This window comes from Diceros bicornis, chromosome 6 (genome assembly GCF_020826845.1).
Source record: "Diceros bicornis minor isolate mBicDic1 chromosome 6, mDicBic1.mat.cur, whole genome shotgun sequence".
NCBI lineage: Eukaryota > Metazoa > Chordata > Mammalia > Perissodactyla > Rhinocerotidae > Diceros > Diceros bicornis.
Genome location: NC_080745.1, coordinates 32,930,999 through 32,952,705, shown reverse-complemented (window position 1 = coordinate 32,952,705; position 21,707 = coordinate 32,930,999). Strand labels below are relative to the sequence as shown.

The 21,707-nt window shown below is 48.9% G+C and overlaps 2 protein-coding genes across 3 annotated transcripts; both read right to left on the bottom strand.

Moving 5' to 3' along the window:
* Nucleotides 1-1,103: 1,103 nt before the first annotated feature.
* Nucleotides 1,104-11,808, bottom strand: MYOZ1 (myozenin 1). 2 transcript variants are annotated; one of them, XM_058543174.1, is made up of 6 exons: nucleotides 11,733-11,808; nucleotides 6,002-6,092; nucleotides 4,905-5,083; nucleotides 3,078-3,321; nucleotides 2,540-2,705; nucleotides 1,104-1,603 (listed from the first exon to the last, which is right to left on the bottom strand). In XM_058543174.1, the coding sequence occupies exons 2-6, from the start codon at nucleotides 6,072-6,074 to the stop codon at nucleotides 1,372-1,374; spliced, it is 894 nt and encodes a 297-aa protein (XP_058399157.1). In that variant the 5' UTR covers nucleotides 6,075-6,092; nucleotides 11,733-11,808; the 3' UTR covers nucleotides 1,104-1,371. The 2 variants fall into 2 exon arrangements, with proteins under 2 accessions (XP_058399157.1, XP_058399156.1); XM_058543173.1 differs by lacking the exon at nucleotides 11,733-11,808 and adding an exon at nucleotides 7,282-7,346.
* On the bottom strand, nucleotides 10,924-19,107 carry SYNPO2L (synaptopodin 2 like). Its single transcript, XM_058543176.1, has 4 exons — nucleotides 18,871-19,107; nucleotides 17,522-17,673; nucleotides 16,543-17,057; nucleotides 10,924-13,278 (listed from the first exon to the last, which is right to left on the bottom strand). Exons 1-4 carry the CDS (start codon nucleotides 18,973-18,975, stop codon nucleotides 11,108-11,110), a joined length of 2,943 nt encoding a protein of 980 aa, XP_058399159.1. The 5' UTR covers nucleotides 18,976-19,107; the 3' UTR covers nucleotides 10,924-11,107.
* Nucleotides 19,108-21,707: the final 2,600 nt, after the last annotated feature.

Sequence of the window (21,707 nt, the reverse complement as noted above, 5' to 3'; positions counted from 1 at the left end):
CTCTTACACTGCTTGGATTCTGGGCTCACTTACCAAATCAACTACTTGCATCCATATCTTTGTTTCAGGCTCTGTTTGGGGGGAAATCCAAATTATGACAACATTCTCCTTAGAAAAATGCACATAGAAATAGAGTTTTGTGTATAAGTTTAGAGGAAGTGTGAATCCCCTGAAATTTACTTAGGTTGTAAAGCCCAGTGACCAGGGTAAATGTCATGTGACTCAAGGTCTATGAAAATTGAATCAGTCTATGCAGAGTCTAGCAACTTAATATAATCAATAATGGCTCATGGAGTTGGCTAAATTCAGCCAGCTCTCCTTGGAAGTTATTTTCCTAGATCCTATTAAGTCATCTCTTTATTCGTCTTGGTCTGCATCACTCTTACTATGTGGAACATAGGAGTAAGTCTGGGACTCTAAAGAAACCCCATGCTTGAAATCAATATAAAGAATATTGTTACTCATTCCTATTGGGGTCTCATGGTTTCTTCCCAATCACAGTACTTTCTGGAGTCAACTGCAGTTCCCCTGTGACCATTAGATCTTTTTTTTGCTGTGTTCACACAGAGCCAGGCATACTATAACTGCAGCTGGTTTCTCCTACTTCCTTCTGGATTCCAACATGGCTCCCTATTCTATTTCATCCTTTTGGGAATCTGTAACCTTTGACATATATATTCCTAAACCCAGTCTGGTGTCATCTAGAAACTTTATGGCATGCTCTAGTTCTGTGATAATTGGGTAATCCTGATTATCCCAATTTCTAATCAGTTACATAAAGAGAGATAACACTAGGATCACCAACACCTATTTCCCAGCCACAGCACACAATAGCTTCTTAACTTTGCCCACATATGGGCCAGCACGTGTATTTGTGTGTGATTATTTGTCTTATGTACTATTGAATAAGTATGTCTTTGTATACACCTATGAATGTGGTTTTGTGGGTGTGGGTGTGGGTGTGGGTATGTAAGCAACCAGAGCTCAGGTCTGGTCTTGAAGTCTGAATAATGAATGTTTAGTGTTTTACTTTAATTAGTCTCTGTGCATTGTTAGCCTCAGTTTTTGACTGCCCTCAAATATCAGAGGAAGAATGAGTTCATTTCCTTGAAGTTTATTGACTGTTACCAGTGGCAGAGCAAATTCCATAAAAGAGCATGTTCTATACAGAGCAAGTGGAAGGGGAGCTCTGAGGAAGGATGCTTGGAGTGGAGACTTGGAGTGAAGGATAAAAAGACAGATCTCTCCCTCCCTTTTCCCTCCCTTCCCACAAGGATACTAGATTTACAATGGGGGTGTCCTGATCAGCATTCCCTCTCCAAACTGGAACCAGAGAGGGGAAACTTCATGCAAAGTAGAGGAGGAAACATCTCACAGCTCCTCTGTTTCTCCATCCAAGGGGATGCCAATATCCACGTTGTAGTCTACAGGCTCTCCGGAGCTCAGCCAGGGGATAGGGGTTCGGTTGAAAGAAGGCCTATTGGAGAGGTTCTGGTTGTAGAGGACCAGGGGTTCACTCAGCAGGGGCCCCAGGTCAAACTTGGGCATCTGGAAAGTCATGCGTTTGGAGGCCTTCTCATATCCACCATAAGGCATTGCTGTCCTAAAAAGGGAACACATTTTTTAATTAAAAACCAGAACAAAAGGAACAGAGTTTTATCAGGGAGATGTTACCGTGATTTGAGGATGGGAAAGTCTGTGAATTCTAGTTCAAGATTGCTTCTGCACTCCTTATTCTTCTTCTCCCTTAGCACTCCAAAGTTTACTTTGTTTGCCTGTTTCCCCAAAGCTAATAATGAGAAAAGAAGTCTAGTGGTATTAGATAGAGAGTCTCATGGATAGTTATGACCCAGACCAGCATATCATAGAAAGTGACTCCAAACACTTTAGACCCAAGGGTCTGAGGCCACCTTAAATTACAACGTAGAGACCCCCCTCAAAACCCTTACCCTACCTCCAGTGGATAGTGCATGGCCTGGATGAGAGGAATTAACATTTCCTGGAAAATCCAGGCTCCTTAGGACCAAATGCAAAAGCACTTCTCTAGCACTTCCCTATCCCGCTTTCACACAGATCTCCTATCCATAGTCTAGAGAAGCCCAATTCCAAAAGAATAGATACTTAAGACTTACTAAAGTAGGGTTTAAAGAAATAGGATCATACTCTAGAGACAGTAATGGAATCCTAACCTTGAATGAAGGGAGCCTCAAGAGGCTTTAAATGTGTAATATATTATTCTCATTTTACAGTCAAGGCAACCAAGGCTCAGAAGTAGGGTGACTTTCTCATGCCCACACAGCTAATAAATGGCCTATGAACTAAAATTCAAATCCTGCCTCCCAGCAAATTTTTCCCTCATCTTACCATACTGTTTCTCTGAGCTAGAGGGAAAAGAGCAAAGGCCTTCGATTAGGGCCCCCATATTCCTCCCATGCCTCCTCAGCTGCCTCCTGAAACATTTGAACCAAAGTCTCCATCTGAACTAAGGACACGTTGCCACACACTGGAATGCATCTGGCTCTTTCCCCACCACCCCTACCTGTTAAAGGACTTGTACTGGGGGAGTTCAGCTTTGGCCCCATAGGCCAGCAGATCAATGCCAAGTTCCACTTTTTGCTGGGGGTCAACCCCCATGGCTCTCTCCCATGGGGAAATATAGGTCTTGAACACAGTGATATGTTTTCCTTCTCCACCTGCCTGCTCTCCTGGAAGCCATGGGAGAGAAAAGTAAGACAAATAATAGCAGTTAGTAACTAGTGGAAGTTAGTTTCACACCCCTGCACTGGAAGTTGCTGGGGCCAGGGACCAAAGGTATAACATCCTCTTAATTGTATAAGATTTGTGGAATACTGATAGCCTGGGGTCAGATCTGTGACTAAAACTGAAAATCCAGAAAGGTGACTGAGAGACAAGGACTCTGGATGGAATAGACACATCTATGTATCCTCCTGGACCCAGAGAGCCCATCGAGATATCTCAGCAGGCCTCCTCTGCTCCCTACACCCAGTCTAGGCCTCATTCCTGGGGACAGCTCTGCTTAGGGACCGGACAAATTACACTTGGGTAAGGATACTTGCCTGTTCCTGTCTCACCAATCCCTGCTGTGCCAGCAGCTCCTCCTCTGCCAGTCTGGCCCCCAGGACCACCTGTACCCCCAGATCCAGACTCATGGCCCTGATGGTGCTGCTGGTCAGAGCCATACTGTCCGGCAGAGCCACTTCCTCCTGCCTGGCCTCTGCCACTGCCCTTGCTGTAGGAGAATCCCTGACCAGCTGTGCCCAGCTGTCCCCCCACTGTGGGAAGGAACTTCTGGAAGTGATCCTGAAAATAAAGGACAAAGTGAAGGGAAGGTTAGCAATGGGTATGGGGAATATACAAAAAACACTGGTGTGCATAGCAAGGAGGAGATGATCAAAGACAATCACCAACCAGAAGACACTGAAGCCTCTGAGATTCCTCCCTCTAGTAGATGGATAGTGGATAGCATGACTGAGAGGAATTAAACTCTCCTTAAGGGGTAGGACTCCCTTGGCTCATTTCCTCCAACGACACCTTAGGATGGGGGCAACTCCTCCACACTGCCCTTTCCCATCCTTACCAAGGCAAAGAGGACCAAGACTTGTGCTCAACTAAAATTGGAGAGGATGCGGTTGGCATGGAGAACGCAGCCTTAATTTGAAGAACTAGAGAGATCTCTGACCCTCCCTCTCCTCATCTTGTCTAACAGACAGAAAATTCTTTTCTTACTTGCTCTTCCTCTCCCTCTCTCCTCTTGGTGCCTGTTGGACCGGGACATCCCGACAGTGAAACTGTAGTAGGTGGGGGGAAGGGTGGCCAAAAGGGCAACACTAGATTCATCCCCAAAGCCTAAAAATAACTTTGCGAACTCCTTCAGGAGACTCTCCTGGCCACCCTACCACACACACCCATGCTCCACCCAGTGTAACCAGACCCAGGCAGGCAGGAGGGTTTTTGGCCTCCTAAAGTTAGAGATGACTGGCTCAGCATTTTTACTGTGCTCCTACATACAGGCCAATGACAGACACTCCTGCCCCTGCCCCCATGTAGACATCTATTTCCTCTCTCCTCTGGCTGCCCAGGGAAGGTGGAAGGGAGAGAAAGGAAATGGAGAAGATCCCCTCCTTCTCAGCTATAACATCTTGTGCGTGGCCCCTCTCCAATCCCTACTTCTCTTTGGAGAAGGATCCTGACTAGGGGAAGTAGGATCTTAAAGGATAGTTTCAGTCCCCACATCTGGGGTCCTTAGACTGACCCTTTAGATAAAACAATGGCTCAAGAAGGAGATGGCTATAAAAATTCACTTAACTCTTCCTAGAGTTGCCAGATTTAACAAATAAAATTACAGGATACCCGTTCAATTTGAATCTCAGATACACAACAGTACTTCTTTAGTATAAATATGCCCAAATATTGCATGGAACATATTTATATATAAGAAAGTATTCATCGTGTATTTCAAGTTCAAATTTAACTGGGTGTCCTGTTTTTTTAAATTCAATTTAATTTTTATGTCCCAAGTACGGCATGGGACATACTTTACTAAAAAATGATTCATGTGTATCTCAACTTCAAAATACAGGACTGAGCGTCCTGAGTTTTATCTGGCAACCCTATCTTTAACACTTAACCGTACTGGGCAGGAATTCTCTTCCTGAGGGTGTGGTACTCCCCACCCTCCTCCACTAGCTCTAAGATAGAGACTTAGTTTCAGAGGTGGGCTGTAACCCACCCTGCTGCTATTGGAGGCTCAATATATCTGGGGGTTTAATGAGCTTATAAATTTGCAGGGAGAGGAGGTTGGTGATGTTTTGGAGATTCAGGGCCTACCAAGAAGCTGTCCAAAGAGGCACTAGTCTGTGACAGTAGTCAAGTTCCAAACTCACCATCGAGCTGTCAGAGAAGACATCAGGGTGGTTTTCATAGATAAATTTCTCTACTCGCATCTGCCGCAGTTTGAACATCTTGGAGCCCCGGTTAGTGAGCAGCGACAGCTCCTCCAACATCACATCCCTTGGCACACTGATCTTCTTGCCCAGGTTCAAGCCTGAGCTCTCCTGTCCACCTTTCAGAGAGGTAGGGAGGAAGAGACAAGGAAAAGAAGAAAATGAGGTTTTGGGCTTAGAACGCAGACACCGTCCACAACTAAGTGTGTGTGTCCCAGTAGAGATCACTGAGGGAAGCAGATGCTGTCTGTGATGTCTGATCAAATTCTGTCTAGTTTGTGAGAGATTTTGATTTCCTGGGTTTGGAGTGGGACAGAATGCATGGGAACTGGGGTGCAGAGTGGAGAAAATGGCATACTAGAGTGGAGATGGTGAATGGGGTAAAAGGGGCATGGGGTACAGGGCAAAAGGAGTAAAGGAACATCATAGGTGGAGGCCACTGGGGAATTTGTAGCATGGAGGAAAGCCCAAAGGCCAACACTGTGTGGAATTGGCCACCTCTAAATATAGACCCCTGTCAACTTCTTTTCCTTCTCTTCCCCTCAGGGAACTCTGGCTGCAAACAGCCTCTAGGTATTGGGAGAGCTCTTCACATGCATGTACTCCTACCACCCCCAGGAAAAATGCCTAGGCAGTTTTCCATTTTAAGTGCTCACACAGGCTCCCCAGCTCTGGGGAAAGAAGTAAGAAAATTAATGATTTATCCAGACCTTACTCTGTGCCAGTTTCCATCACATGTATTTTCTTCCTCAAACATCCCTCACTGCCCTGTGGGTCCCATTGTCCTGGAGCTGCACTGCGTAATATGGCATGGGTATTACTGTCTCAGATTACAAGGTGAAAAGGGTGGAAGGGTGAGTAGTCAGTGTTGAATTCTTTCTCCCTCTGTCTCCCTCTCCCCTACCCCAGAAATCCTCTTTTCTCTTCATGTCTCTTCACCCTAAGACATATATAACCTTATGATATTTCTGTATCTCTTGGGCCAGAGATACTCTTAATAAGAAGTCCCACACTTGGTAGGTGCAAACATGTCATACCTCCAGTGAGTTCCATGACCAGCTTGCTGGATTTCCTCTTCTTGTTGGGGGCTGGGGTTCCTGAGAGTGGCATTGTGGAGGCAGATTCAGCCTGGATAGGGTGGGAAGGGGGAGTTGGAGGATGGACAGGGACTGGGAAAGGTGAGTATCTACAGTAAGGCAGGACTTCTTAACTTGGAGTTAAGGGCTTCAGGGAGCAAAATTTCATTAAATTTTCAAAGAAATATATATTCCCCCAAAAGGTGAACACCCACTGCTTTAGGGTTTCTCTTCTTGGGAGACGGGGCAGAAAGTATAGATGCACTCCCTGCCCCTACCTTCAACCAACCTCTTTTCACCTGTTTTACATAGAGCTGGCGCAGGGCTTATGGACACATTGTGTGTTGGGGGGCAGGGGGTAAAGCAAACAAATAACACAGGCAGGGCAATACACGCAGGTTTCATCGGCTTGGCAGGACTTGAAGTTTTATTTGCATGAGGATCTCAGATTGGGGCTGTCATTCCAAGCTCTGATCTCTCCTCAGTCTTCCACAAGCCCGGGGTGCATGGGGGAAGAGAAAAATGTCCTGCCAGGGTTGAGGAGATGCAGCCAAAGACAATCTCCATGGGAAGGAAAGGTTGTTGCTCCTCCACTGGGCCAGCTGGAACATAGCCAGGGAGGTCACAGCAGTGTTCCCTGCTCCCTTTCAGTAAGTCCCGCCCCAGACCCCAGAACTGGAGTGGAGGTGGGATCAGGGGACATTTGAACCTTGATGCGTGTCAATTCAGCAATATCATAGCAGTGAGGAATTGAGAGAAGACAGGAACATAATAATAAGATCTGGCAGTGGAGGGGGACAAGCTGGGAAAAGATACAGACTCCAGCTCCTGCTTAACAGAAGCTGGCACTCAGCAAGATGCTCTCCTCTGCCGAGTCCTGTCTCACAATATATCTGCAATTCTACTAACTTAGTGGGGTCTGCTGAGGCCAGAGTCCAGGAACTGCTAAATAAACTCCCTGGACCTCTCTCAGCCCCAACCAGGTTCTTTTTTCCCATCTAGCCTCTCAGATCCTCTTCTCATTCCTCCAGTGCCTCCCCCAAAATCTCCCTCCCTGCCCCCCTTCCTGGGCCTCTCTCCTTTCAACTCTCTGTGGTTCCCCTGAACTGGACAGCTGGGAGCTGTGCATAGATGGGGGAGGGCGGCAATTCCCCCAGGATCGAGGGTCACTATTGCAGACACAGACAAAGCAGTCAGCAGAGTGGGCTCCAGCCCCTCTGGCCATAGAGCTGGACACTTACCGGCTGCTCAGGCAGTGGTCAACTCTCCCTGGGGTCCAGCAGCTTTGGAGGACTGAGCTGCTGTGACCGGAGAACCCGAGCTGGGCAGGTGTGGGGGCAGCACTGGCAGTGGGGGAGGGAGGGTGGTTATTAATAGAGATGATGAGTACAAGCAGCTCAAATGGCACAGGGGGTACTGAGACCCTGGAACCAAGATACGGCCCTCCTTGCCCAGAGGCTCAAGAAGGGGAGGAAAGGCCTTTGGGATTCTCCCATTAAGCTGTCTGAGCCAGGGATCAGTCTGCTCAGGGACTCCCCTTCCTTGGCACCTAGAGTTTGAGATCCAAAGAAGCATTCAGGGAGAAATTGAAAACTGAGAGGGAGAGAGGAAGCAGGCAGCAAGTGGTAGAGAGGAATTCAGAGTGGGAGAGTGAGAACCTAGAGAACATGTCCGGAGAGCCACTCACAGCCAATCTAGGCCGGAGCTGGAGGGACATGTGGGTGATTTTGGGCGTGGGAGGGCTTAAGGTTCTATGTTTGGGGAAGGGAAGTCTGTTCACAACGAAACTGCTCTTTGAAAGTTCCTGGATGGGTTGGTCTTTCCTCTGGGAAGACCAGATCTTGGCAGGATAAGGGACCAAATCAACCACATCCAGTGCTTCCTAGGCTGTCAGGCATGATGTGGGGAAGACTTGACCAATTTCTGCCTTTTCACCCCCATTTGCTATTGAGGTGCTCAGTTCAGCCTGTTGTGCTGGATAGATGTCAATGTCTCCCTGAGAAGTAGGCTTCTGACCTGCCAGGGCCTTACTCTCTGAGGTTCCTACTTGGGATTTTCTTCAAAGGGAGCACATACCCCATAGGATCTGGACAATCTCATTCACATTGTTTCAGAGGAGCCTCTGGGCAGGGGCACAAGCTTGAGAGCCCCCGTGAAGGAAGCTTGTCATTTGCCTAGCCTCTTCCTCAGTAGCTGCATGAACATCCTAGATCCTGCTCCATCTTCTGCTCAGGTTCTGGAACCAGTTGCTCCTGCACATCTGCTGTAGCCACCACCACACCATTGTGGCTGCTTTAAGAAGTGGCTTTTGTAGCTCCCAGAATACCCTTCTGTCCCTCTGTGAGCGTTCCACCCTTCCTGACTATGCCCTTTTCCCACCCTGAACTTTTCAGGTTCAGGCTAGGGGCTGAAAGGTCACCCCACCCCCTTGTAGTTGGCCTCTGCCCGGACCAGTTTAGTTTCCATATCCCTCATCTTTTGTCCTCCTCCTCAATTCCCTCCTAACCCAAAGAAGCAATTAGAAGAAAAAACATAAATGACAAAAGGTGATTTCATCATCACTACTATCCTTCTCTCAAAAACAAAAACAATGGGCCGGCCCCGTGGCTTAGCGGTTAAGTGCGCGTGCTCCGCTGCTGGCGGCCTGGATTCGCATCCCGGGCGCGCACCAACGCACCGCTTCTCCGGCCATGCTGAGGCCGCGTCCCACATACAGCAACTAGAAGGTTGTGCAACTATGACATACAACTATCTACTGGGGCTTTGGGGGGAAAATAAATAAATAAATAATTATAAAAAACAAAAACAAAACAAATTGAAATTTTGGTCTCCCATGACGGAGTACCTAAAACTACTAAGTAGATGGAGACAGAATACTTAGCCTATGTTCTCAGAGCCCTTCCTTTAGAATTCTGAGAGACAGTGTACTTGGGAGCATCAGGGTCGTGGGCCTGGTTACTGGTACAAATATGCCCCCTGCTGGTAAAATTGGGACAACGGCACTTAGAAGTCTTTAATTCTAACCTGCCTTCCAGTTCCTTCTCTTCTTGATTAGTCTCAATCCACACTGATATACTCTCTCTCTCCTTCTTCCCTCTCCCATCCCACCGTCACCTCTAGCCATTGCTTTCCTTTCATTTAATTCCTAGAAACTATTTAACATGGCTGCTTCCTTCCTCCAGGGAGCTAGAAAATACTGATGGCAAAAGGCTCAGAGGGTCTTCCAGACTTCTCTTGGTTCTGTAAGCTGAGGCCTTCTCTGGGAAATATGGAGCAAGGGATGGGAAAGGGGAGAATCTGGATGGAGAATGTGGGAAGAGGGAACCAAGGGGAGTGGTAGAGGTGGCTAAATTGGAGCAGGACAGAATTGGTAGAGAAGAGCAAATGATTAGGGGGTAAAGGGCAAAGGCTGAAAAATAAGAGGGCAGGAATGGAGAAAGAGATCAGGAATCAGGAGATCAGGGAAATGGGTTAGAGAAGATTAGGGGAGATCAGCATTTGGGTATAAAACTAGAAGAGATGACAGCATCAGAAGGTATGGGGCATAAGTTTATTGTGCACAAATCAAAGTACTGTGACTCACACCCAATATGCAAAGGAAATTATCAACTTCCAGATCAAGCAGCAAACGTGACTGGTGGCAGTCATGGTGAGAGGGAAGTGCATACCCCTCTAGGATCAGAGATCAGGAGTTGAAGCTGGAAAGGAACAAGAGCTAGGGTTTGAGGGATGGGGTAGGACTGAAAAGAGATTTTGGCTCTGGGTGTTTCCTTGCTGTTTCCCAGGTAGTCATGACAAGCTGCAGAAGACAGAAGGACAGACTCAAAGGAGGCAGCACAGATACCAACTGTTCTTTCAACACTCAGCACACACTCTCACATCCCTCCACCATCATCCCCCTTCACTCTAACAAATACATTCTTCTCTCTTGAATTTTTCCCCAATCCCCCTTTTGTATACGGTTGGTTTCTTGTTACCCAACTTTACTCTCTGCCAACACTGCACTCTCCCTCACCACGCTCCTCTCTGTTGGTCAATCAATTTCACTCATTTCTGTTCTGCTCCTAGTTTCTATTTCACTTTCCACATCATGGTTCTTTTCTCCCTCCTTTCTGTCTTAGGTTCATAAGGCAATGAAGCCAATGATTTGTTTATTCTCAGACGAAATTTTCTTTCTTTTTTTTTCACTTCCTGGATGCTTTGTTGCTCACCATGGGCCTCTCAAGTTGCTAACTTTCTGAAATCCTGAGGAATAGAATTCTTAGTTCTATACCTGGTCTAGCTGGTATAACTTAGCCCATACAAACTGCTGTGGCCCTTCAAGTCTTCTCATACTCTATGAATTTCACAAGATGCTGTACATTGGCTACAGATGCTGGTCTTTAACTCTAGTGCATCTCTTTTTTCCCACTAGACTATCCATGTGTGGATATCTGACCCTTCTTTCATCAGCACAAAGGTAAAACCCCAATTGGGTCTTTATTTAGACTTCTCTTACTCGTGCCTCAGACAGAAGAGCACATCTGTGCATACACACACTGGCACATACACAAATGCACACATACATGCCTAGGTATATGCCAGCCAAGCTTGGGAAAGAAGAATGAGGAGTAGCAAGTGACTTAGTGCAAAGAGGGGTCAATTCAGTCCCTTTGCTGCCTGCCTTGTGGGGAGCTTCTTGCCTCAAGTCTCAGTGGTAACTTCTCTGTGTGCCTCTCATTGAATGTTAAAATGAGGCCCACAGAGAAAAGCTCAAATGTAGAGAAACACAGACCAGTTGAGGAGTATGAGTGGAGAGACCTAGAGATAAAGACAGAGAGCCAGAGAAGGAACTACAAAGACAAAGAGAAGCACAGACACCAAAGCCAGTATAGTAGGTTGGAAAGCAGCAGGGACGTTGGGAGCCAGAAAGCAGGAAGCTGGGCAATGGGGCACCAACTCCAAAACTATCTCTGGCAGGAGGGAATTTAGTCTCCAGACACCTGAAAGAGGGAGTGGGATGGGTAGAAGAATCAACTTTAGGAACTGGAGTTCCACCTCTCCTTGGTCCTGGGAGCTATGCCCTGCTCAGTGGTGGCCTGCCCCAGGCCTCCACACATGAGCCTGCAATCCTGTTCTGGTGGCTGAGAACCGGGGCCTGGCTACCTGGAAGCCACAGGAGCTGGGAGAGGCCCCAAGACCCCTAGGAGACTCTGGAGGAGGGGCTGGGCTAAGGACAGGGCCTGAGGTCAGCTCTGCCCTCCAGATGGGCTCATCCAATGTAGTGGCTGCTCGGGGGGCAAGCACAGTGGGGGCCAGGGGCTCTGCAGTGGGCTGGGGTGCTGGAGTGGAAAATCGGCGGATCTCCTGGACTCGGGCAGTTTTGGGGGGCCCTGAGGAGGTGGGGCCAGGAGTCTGGGGAACCTCATCAAAACAGAACATGGCAGTTTTAAGTTGGTAGGGCTGGTGCCGCATGAAATCCAGAGCCTTGATGCCCTGCTTGGGGGTTGCCCGAGGCCCCTGGGATTGGGCCTTATTAGGGAGAGTTCGGGCAGCTTGGGGGAAAAAGGGTGAGAGCAGTGGGTTGTAAGCAATAGGAGGTGGGGCTCGGATGTTGGGTGAATATTTCCAGGAAGGGGGCAGTGAGGGAGTAGGAGAAGGGCTTCTGGGCCGAGGGCCAAGGCCAGGACCAGGTGTAGCTTCCACCACATACCTGTCTGCTCGGCTCTGCCGCTTAGCAAACAGCTCCCCACCCCTGCCCTGAAGCCGTGGTGGTTCAGGGATTCCAGCCGAAGGGGCTGCCCCATTCACTAGCCCATCAGGGAACCCTCGAGATGGGGGCTTAGGAGCCACTGGGGGAGGAGTCTTAGGAGTCATAGGGGGTGGTGTCTTGGGAACCATCGGAGGCGGGGTTTTAGGTGTCACGTGAGGCGGTGTCTTGTAACTCCTGCCTCCTGGTGGCTGCATGAAGTTGCAGGCTTCAGCCCCTAGGCTCAGAGCATCCTCCTCTGGACCAGATTCAGCACCCCCAGCTCGGGGTTTTTCATCCAGGTTCTGCACCAACGATAGCAGCTCAGGGTTAGGCGAGTTCTTCGTCTCCTCATTTCCCGGCCGGAACATCTGCTTCCGGGTCCCCCGACGCCGGGCCTCCTGGAGGATGCCGGTGCGGGCAGCTGGCACAGAGATGCGCTGCTCTCGAGCACTGGGGGGCTCAGGGGCCGCGGAGCCTAGGGCAGGTGCCTCTGGGCGCGCAGCGGGTCGCAGAGGCGCCGACAGGAAGATAGAAGCGGTGGAGGTCTTGGCAGCTCCACTAGGGGGAGTGGGGGGCTCTGGGGCTCCGCCTGGCGTAACAGGACGGTTGGGGGCTGGGATGTACAGGGAGCTGGTGGCCGTCACAGGGCCCGAGGAGCGTGGGGTACTGGGGGAACCGGAGGCTGGCACGTGGCTGGGACCCCCTGAAGTGAAGCTGGGTAGAGGGGTGGGCCCCTGCGGAGAGGACAAGAAGGGCGGTGGAGCGAGGCTGGGGCCTCCTAGGCTTTCATTCGCCCTCTTGGGGGCTAGGGGCCGGAAAATAACTGAGGTCGTACCTGGCCGCTGTCCTTGTAAGCCCGGGGTAAAGGGCCTGGCTGACCGGTTAAAGATGCTTGGAGCTGTAGTAGAGGCTCCATTGCCCGGGAGGAAGGGTCTAGGGCTGGCTACAGGGGCCGGTAAAAGGCTGGATGGAAGCACAGCCGCCTCTGGTGGAGCACTTTGGGCCCGAGGTGGTGACTGCAGGCCCTGCCCGTTGAGCATGGCTGCTGGACCATCCCTGGTCAGCTCCTGGGTGCTGGAGGCTGCGCGCTGCCGCTGCTGTTCAAAGAGCTGGACCCCTCGCCCTGAGGCCTCACTCAGCTGCCCTCCCAGCCCCAGGCCCTGGCCCTCTACTGCGCCTGAGCGGGTCCTGGCCAGCTCCATGTCCAGATAGGGGCTGTCCCAGTCGGACTGGTTGGTGAGGCTTCGGGCGTCGGAGAAGGCCTCCTCGTCCAGCTCGGACTCACTAGTCGGAGGGATGCCGTCCTCCTCCTCCTCAGCGCCTGTCCTAGGCGCAGCCCCAAAGCTCACTAGGGTGTACTTCTTGGCTCTCTGCCGACGTTTCTTAAACATAAGCACCCCCTTGGAGTGGGGGTTTGGGGCTGCAGTTAGCAGAGATGCAATCGTCCGGCATTTGGTCTTGGCCTCCTTCACACTCTTCTCCTGGAGGCTCTCTGCCCGTTGCAGTTCTGAGGAGGCCAGGAGGGAAAATGGTCAGTGAGCCTCTTCTAGTCCTATTCCCCAGCCAGCTCCCTCAGGCCTCCCACTCCCGGTCTTTTCATTGGCCTGACCCACAAGGTCTCCTGGCTGTGGCAAAGTCCTCTAACTTGGGGGCAGAGTGGAGGGTGAAAGGTGAAACCAAGGACAGTTGAAGGGAAGGCAGAGTCTAGTTGGCTGCCCTAACACCTCTCCGACCATAGCTCTCCTCCTAACCTCTCTTCCCTCTACTCTGCTCCTATTTCCCAGAGATGTGCTCTTACCCACACCACACACATTCCTCCCCTGCCTCCCTCCATTCCTGGCTGGCAATGTGGGGGTAGGGTTGAGGGGGTAGGTCACTTCCCATGGCAAACAGGGACATGAAGCAGGTCCAAGGGAGAGAAAAAATGAGAAGGGACACTTTTCTCTCACCTCAGAGACCATGTTAGGGGGCCTTTCAGAAAGTTTGGGGCTTATCCCCTCTTCCCGCCCCTTATCCCTTATGATAAGGACACAAAGGATCCCTAGCAACGAGGATCTTCATTCACAATTCCATGCCCATCATGCAGTCCACATCATATACATAGAAATAACTCCCATCACACACATCATTTCAACAAGAATATGGGTTGTGGGCATATTTTCTCATATGTACTCTTCTCTCTCATTTCCATATACCCTAGCTTATATACACCCCAGTTCACATACATGTATGTAAATACACATGTGCCCACACAAAAACACACGTAGAGTCACTCAAATACATTCACATATATGCATACTCCAGATGGCCCTTCTTCCCAGAGTTCCCCCTGCAAAGACCCTGTTACTAACAGTTTGGACAAAATTTTAGAGCTGATATGGGCTTTCCAACCACCAGGGCACTCCTCTGTGCCTCACACTCCTGCTACTCACAGCAAGGGAGAGCCTCAGATCCAAGATGCGAGAAAAGCCAGAGTGCTGCTCTCCAAGGCAACCCTCAAAATCTTTAGGATACCTCAAGATCACCAGCTAAATATATTCTCCTTTCCCCCAAGCTGGGGCTGGGAGTGGAGTGGGTTTTGGGGGTCAGAGATGCCCCCTCTTTTCCAAGCCTTCTAGGTAGAGAGCTCAGGCAGCCACAACCAAGCAGGCACACAAGGACTATGTGTTAAGGGGAGCCAGGGCAGGGCTTCCCATGCCATGTGGGGCCTGGGAGGTGGGGCCAGGAAATGGGAGAGCTGCCCTGCTGCTAGGACCCTGCCTTGGACACAGATATTCTGATCCATGATCCCCAGTTCCTCCTGAAAAATTCTTGAAATTCCATCTACTTTCCACTCAAGATACCAAGCTCCTTTCTAATTAGAGCTCTCATTCCACCCATGCCAACATTTATACCACAGAATAATACCGTGGATGGGAGACAGGCACTGGCGTCAGAGTTCCATTCAGGTTTTTGGATCTTGGGAGAGTTTTCACCTTACTGAAGTTCAGTTTCCTCATTTGTAAATGAGGATGATAATGGCTACCTCATAGGGTTACTATGAGGATTAAGTGAGATAATGTAGGTAAATTTAGCATTTAATGGCAGCCCTAAGGCTCACTGTGAGTAACCAGTACTATCAAAGCTTTCTTGACACTAGCTGTACATGTACACAGACACTTTCTTATTTACACATATCTTCTCCTACAGACTCCCACGTACCTTCATGTATTTATAGATTGCTCACACTTCTCTTCTCACACACACTCTCTTCCCATGAGTTTTCTATAGCTCATGTGGTCACAAACCCCTTTGACATGTGGCCATAGCATCAGCCTATTCTGAGAAAAGGGCAGTGAAACCCTCTTGAGAAAAGAAGGAAGAGGGAGGCAAAAAGAAGGAAGGGATGACAGAGTAAGAACTTTCCCAAAGATCTCCCTTCCTAAACTGTTGATGTATTCCCCTCCATTCTAGATCCCAGAACTCTCTTGACTATGGGAGGGTTGTACCTGCATAGAACGGGTCCTGGAGCTCAGGAACTGGGCCTGGGACTTTGTCGCAGCTGGCTTGGCTGAGGGACTCTTGGCTGATGGGCTCAAAGGTGTCCATGCCGAGAAAGGCAGTGTAGGCTGGAGCAGGACCAGCCTGAGCCACCCCCCACGCCTTTTAAAGCCCCTTTGTCTTGTCCCCAGACCTGGCAGCTGAATGAGCTCACTGTGCTATTTTTGGAGCCTGACCCCCTCCTTTCTCTCGGCTGCCCTACAAGCCCCAGTGTGATGGACGTGGGCACCTGCCTACCCTCCCCCCAGCCCACCCCACTGGACAATGAGGTCTGCTTGGCTAAAAATATCTCTGAGCCACTAGCTACAGTCTCACCCAGCATGATGGGAAGGGAGAGAATGCTAAAATGAGAATTGGGGATAAGCATGGGATCCTGGGCATGCATCTGGAATTTCTTTGTGGGATATCGGACACTCTCAGGGATGCCAGACCCTAAACTTTCACATCCTTAGCCTCTATTCCAGACTTAGAGACACAAAATTCTATGGATCAGGAATCAGAATGGTGGAAGGGAGGAACAAGAAATGAGAACTAACGGGGTAATCCTGAGATTTCCTAGGTGACAAGAAAGGTCTCTGGGGGAGGGGCATGGAAGGCATAGGACAGGGAGAAAGTTCAATCTTAGACCTTGTTCTGTAGCTCATATCAAAAATAGCAAAGAGCCTGAGATAAGTGGAACTGGCCTTTTCTGCCCGGGCCTACATTCTTGCTTAAGATAAGGAGCCAAAGATCCCTCCCTCTACCACTTCCTAGGGATCTCATGACTATCCCATAGCCTCCCAGTCCCCAGGAATCCTAATGGAACTTACAATGTCAAAGGTAGCTCTGATGGTATGCCTGCAATTAACACTGAAGAGCCCCTGTAGCCCTGCCCTGCTTCCAAATACTCCCCTGCCCCACGTCTGCACTCTGCCCTCACCCCATGTGACACCTACCAAAATCATAGCAACAACAACAAGCAAACCCTTCATCAATTCATGTCTCTTTCCAACTTCCCTACTTACCCTATTCCTGGGTTGGGTTGAACCACCTGTACCTTTTTGCCACACTCGTTCAAACAGCAAAAATAATGGGGACCCTGAGAATAATTATTTTCCCCTCCTACTCATCACTCTTCTCCACTTGTCCCCAAGACTATATCCAAGGGAAGCATAAGGTATGGTTATGGAGGGGTAGATTTAGGGCTCAGATTGAAGGATCTTGGGTAGGGAAAAAGGGTTCAGGCACTCACTGGCTTGCTTGGCCTTCTGGGTGTAGGTGGTAGTAAGATCTTCTGCCACTGGGTGGGGAACAGGCCCCACCATAGGGATGAGATGAGGGCCAGGCCGGAGGGAGCCATGGGGCAAAAGCAGGGCCTCTGCCGGGGGTGGCTGAAGGGTTGACCCATCCTCCCAAGATGGGGAGCTCACACGGCTGTCCCCCTGGCTGGGAGGGCCAGCGACAGCAGGCACTGGCTCTGCAGGGCTGTCGGATAGGTAGACCTCATCAGGTGGGGCTCCTGGAGGTGTAGGCTTTGTGGGGCCTCGGCGGCGGGGTCGGCGGGGCTTCTCCTGGGTGGCAGGGCCATCAGCATCACTGTCTGTCTCTCCATAGTAAGCTTCACTGTCAGGGGGTGAGAGGAGGCTCCCAGGCTGAAGAGGCTGGGGAACAGGAGCACCAGGGGGCTCAGGACTCAGCGGAGATAAAGGTGACAGGACCTGAAGCTCACCAGGGGATGGAGATCGCACATGCCCTTCATCGTCTACCCTGGATGGGAAAGATGACAGAAATTGAGAAATGAGCTGGATGACTGACAGCTAGAGCGATCTGGAAGGAATAGGAGGAGGGAAGGGAAGAGAGGGAACTGGCATATAGGTACAATGGATAGGGTGGGAAGAACGGAGATCTGAAGACAAACTGGGAGGCAAATGTGCTTGGAGGGCTCTGAGTGGAAATGGGCTTAGAGGGAGATGTGATGATAAGGAGACAGGCAAGGGTTGAGTAGACCCACACACTCAAATGCCCACTTCACACCCACATCCCTTAATTGCAGATACATTCATGCCCTTTAGGAGGCCTACACTAACATCTACACTCCAGAACAAACATACAAGCAGAAATGGGTACTTGTTAGTTGCTGAAGCTAGGCCAGTGAGACATAGAGCTGAGACAGGCAATGGGAGCCCTGGGCTAGGGGAACAGGGGTGGGGTGGGATAGGAGGGGTCCATACCGTCGCACAGTGAGGACAAGCTGATTCCCTGATGCATCAATGAGGCTCATGGCACTGGCATGAGAGAGGCTGGTGCAGGAGACACCATTGATGGCCAAAAGCTGGTCCCTCTCTCGGAGTCCTGCTCTGCCAGCCTGGCTCCGTCTTCGGATCTGAGAAGGCGATAGAGGAGAGACTATAGGTGAGGGAGGGCTCCAAGGGGGAACAGATTGAAAGGAGTTAGGACAGGAAGGACCCATGTGTGGAGGGGATTTTACTTTGCAGGGTTAGAAAGTGTGGGGAGGGGCTGCAGTTAAGGGGGACTATCTAGAGGGAAGAAGGTGCAGATTGGAGGAAGTAATACTTCATATGAGGGGAGGTAGGGTAATCACCAAATCAAAGAGGCTTGGGGAAAACTGCAGAGAAAACCACCTAGAAATGGTGGTTATATCCCCTCAAGATTTTCCTCCAAGGACAATGTCTGTACTAGCCAATAGTTCTCTTCTGGGCCTTAGAATCCCAGGCACCATTATTTACACAGTCAAGATTTTAGAACAGTATTCCAGATTGGAGGGAGTCCAACAGATTCTGGGAGATTGTGACTGTGTGTGTATTATATGTGTGCCACGTGTGTGCATGCACATATACATATGTTAACATAATAATGATAGTAGTGGCTATCATTTATTGAGTGCTTACTAAATGTTAGGCATGGTGCTAAGCACTCTACATGTATTATTGCTTTTAATCCTTAGAATGGTTCTGTGAAGTAGGTACTATTATTACCCACATTTTACAGTTGAGAAAACTAAGCCTGTATGGTGAAACCAAAAGGGTAACAACTTCATCTGACAGGCTGGATCTTGCCATAGCCCTCTTAGCACCTAAAAAAGTCTTGCCTAGTGAGAGAAAGGATCTGGCATAAGGAAAGGAGCACTGAAGCCATGGGTAGAGCAGGGCTGGGCTGGGCTGCGTGAGACAGCTTCAGCTCATCACATATCAGTTTAGTTAGAAATTAGAACCTTCCCTACATTCCTGGAGTTTGGAATAAAGGCACAGACTCAGCAGAGCAAAGACTGGATGGCCAGACCTGAGCCTCTGCTACTACTGTGCTACAGGGAACTGAGGCAGAATCTTTCTTTTTCTTTGCTCCCAGAAACCAGGAATTTCCTTTTTAATAGCCCCCCACAAGAAGCCAGTGCTCAGACACTACTCCCCCCACCAGACTTGAGCATGCTTCCCTGCCCACCTACCCACCCCCACTCCTCTTCACAGCCTCCCACTTCTCCCACATAGGCCACCACATGACACTTCCCAGGTTCCCTTGGGTTCCCCTTTCCCTGAACCTCAATATAGGGGCTCTCCCTTACCTTGGACACCTGTAATGGTTTCTTCTGCTCGGCCCCCCCCTGAAGTCGGAAGCCCCAGGGGGCTCCCCCTGACAGTGTGACCAGCACCTCCTCCTCAGCACCCATCGCTCAGCTTGGCCTATGGCCCTTGGAGTTTGGACAGTGTCCCAGGGAGAGAAGTCGAGGTGCTGGTACCTCGTCCGGCCAGTCTGTCTGGCTGTCCTGCTCCTGCTGCCCTAGGCCTTCCCCCCCACACGACACACTACAGGCAGGCAACTTGGCCCTGGGATCAGTACAGTCCAGCACACGTCCTGTCAATCGAAGCTGTGCTCAAAATAGCTGCCGGCTGTACTCCCTTTCCTCCCCCAGCTGTATTACTCTCAGAGCTAATTATAGTAAATTGCCCTCCCCTGTTCCCCATTCTCATGCATGGGCCCTGTATTCAGGACTCAGAGTACTAGCTCTCTGTGCTCTATAACTGATGTACACCCCTTCAGGGGCTGTGCCTTCCCTGATAGGATCGTGGACTAATCCCAACCACTTTCCTCCAAAGCTCTTTTCAATGTGGCAGCAGCAGGGACTTCAATTCCAGAGCAAGGTATGGCCGGGTTTGTCCCACAAGTTCGCAAGCTCCTTGGAAAAGAGTGCCCCCTTGCTGTATGAATTTACCTAGTAATCAAAATGAAGATCTATATCCCACTGCATGCTAGGTGCAGTGTAGAGGAATTCTGATCAGCCCTGCCCCAGCTGAACTGTTGCCTCTTCCATAAAGCCTTTCCTGCCTGTCTCTTGACTCCCTACCTGTAGAATTAATCCTTCCTTCCTCTTGGGCAACATATGCATCTTGTTCATATTTCTATTGTTGTATTTCTCAGTCAATATTATATTTTGTTTATATACGTGTCTCCCTCCTAGATTGTGAGAAACTTGAAGGCAAGCACTGTGTGCAACAGCCAGTCAACATCATAGAGCAATGACTGATGTACCAGATGCTCAATAAATGATTGCTGAATTAAATGGTCTCTTCTAATACATAGGTGGTCATGCAAAGGTGGATACAGATAGGTGTGCATAAACATGCCAACCTGTGTTAATAAAATCTCTACTTATTTTTTGGTTTCCATTACATGAATGTGCCCCATGTTAAGAAATCTTTTTCTGTTATAAAATATAACATTATGGTGCTGCAACTGTAATTATCAAAGGCTACAGAGTTTCCAGGAATAGCTGCTCTGTTAATGTGCTAAATGCTGTTTGCCTTGGTGTATGATGTAGTTAAACACTTGGGGTTTAGAGTCAAAACACTTGGGATTTAGAGTCAGATTCTTGTTCCATCATTTATTAGCTGTGTCACCTTGACCTCATCAGAGAAGAGAGTATCTACATATTCATTCATTCACTATTCAAACATTTATTGAGTGCTAGCTAGCTATATGTCAGCTATTGTGCTGTACCAGTGGCTTTCAATTAACCCTGAGTGCACATTAGAATCATCTGGAAAACTTTTAAAGCTACTGGTTCTCTAAAAGAGCATGAAAGATTAGAGGAAATAAGCTATTAATGTATATATATATATAATGATTCCCAAGCCTCAGCCTTAGAGATTCTGATTTTATCAGTCTGGTACCTGGTATTGTCATTTTAAAAAGCACCTCAGATGATTCTAATGTGCAGCCAAAATTAAGAACCAGAGTGGGGACACAGAAACCGATAAGATGCAATAATATCAGCCTCTATCCTCAAGAAACTATGAGTTTAGGCTCTACCACTTACTAGAAGTGCAACCTGAAGCAAGACAGAGAATATCTACTTTCCTATACTGGCACGAGAGTTAAATGGGATAAATTATGTGAAAATGCTTAGCAGAGGGTCCAGCCTAGGGCAGGTGCTGAACAAATGTTAACTGAATTTGGCAAATTACTAATCTAGACTAGTAGGTCTCAATCTTCAGTATGCAATGGAATCATCTGGAGGGCCTATTGAACCATAGCTTGCTGGGCCCCATCTCCAGACTTTCTGATTCAATATGTCGAGTGGGTCTGAAATTTATATATCTAACAGGTTCCCAGCTAATACTGATACTGCTGATCCCAGGATCACACTTTGAGAACCATTGACCTCGACTATAAACTCATGAAGAGAGGAACAATCTGCCTGTCTACTAAAGCATGCTCAATGCCTAATACAGCTTCCAGCATAGACTACAAGTGCAATTTTTTCAATGAATGAACCAGGCTATGCCTCAGAATAACTAATATTTACTGTCAACAATATGAGAGCAAGAACTTTGTTCACTACTGTATTCCCAGAACTAGGAACATGGCTTGGCACACAGCAGTGCTCAAAAAATAATTATTAAATGAATAAATATTATTGAATGGATTAAATGAGGTCATGTATATATTTTTTAAATCCTACAAATATTAGGTACAATTATTGTTATTCATTAAAGGGGATAATAATTAGTCCAGAAACTGTAGCTCTTCCAACAGGCTGCGGGAATTCTGGGAGCAGAGATCATCAGGCTCTGGCAGAGCTCTGCATCTAAACCAAGGCGCTGTATAAAGATGGTTAACTAATAACAGCTGACCTTCACTGAGCGCGTACTATGGTACCAGACCATCTATGTGACTTTGTCGAACTCCATCCTCTCAACAAGCTACTAGAAGGGCATGTAGTATTCTCTCCATTTTACAGATGAAAGAAACTGAGGCCGAGATTAAGTTGCCCAAGCTAGCGAACTGCAGAGCCAGAACTCAAACACATGAAACTCGAAAGCAGAGTTAGTGCCCTTCACCGTCATACGTTCCGCAAATCTCATGACCGGCAAAGATCATGGGTGAGGACAAGCTCAAAGA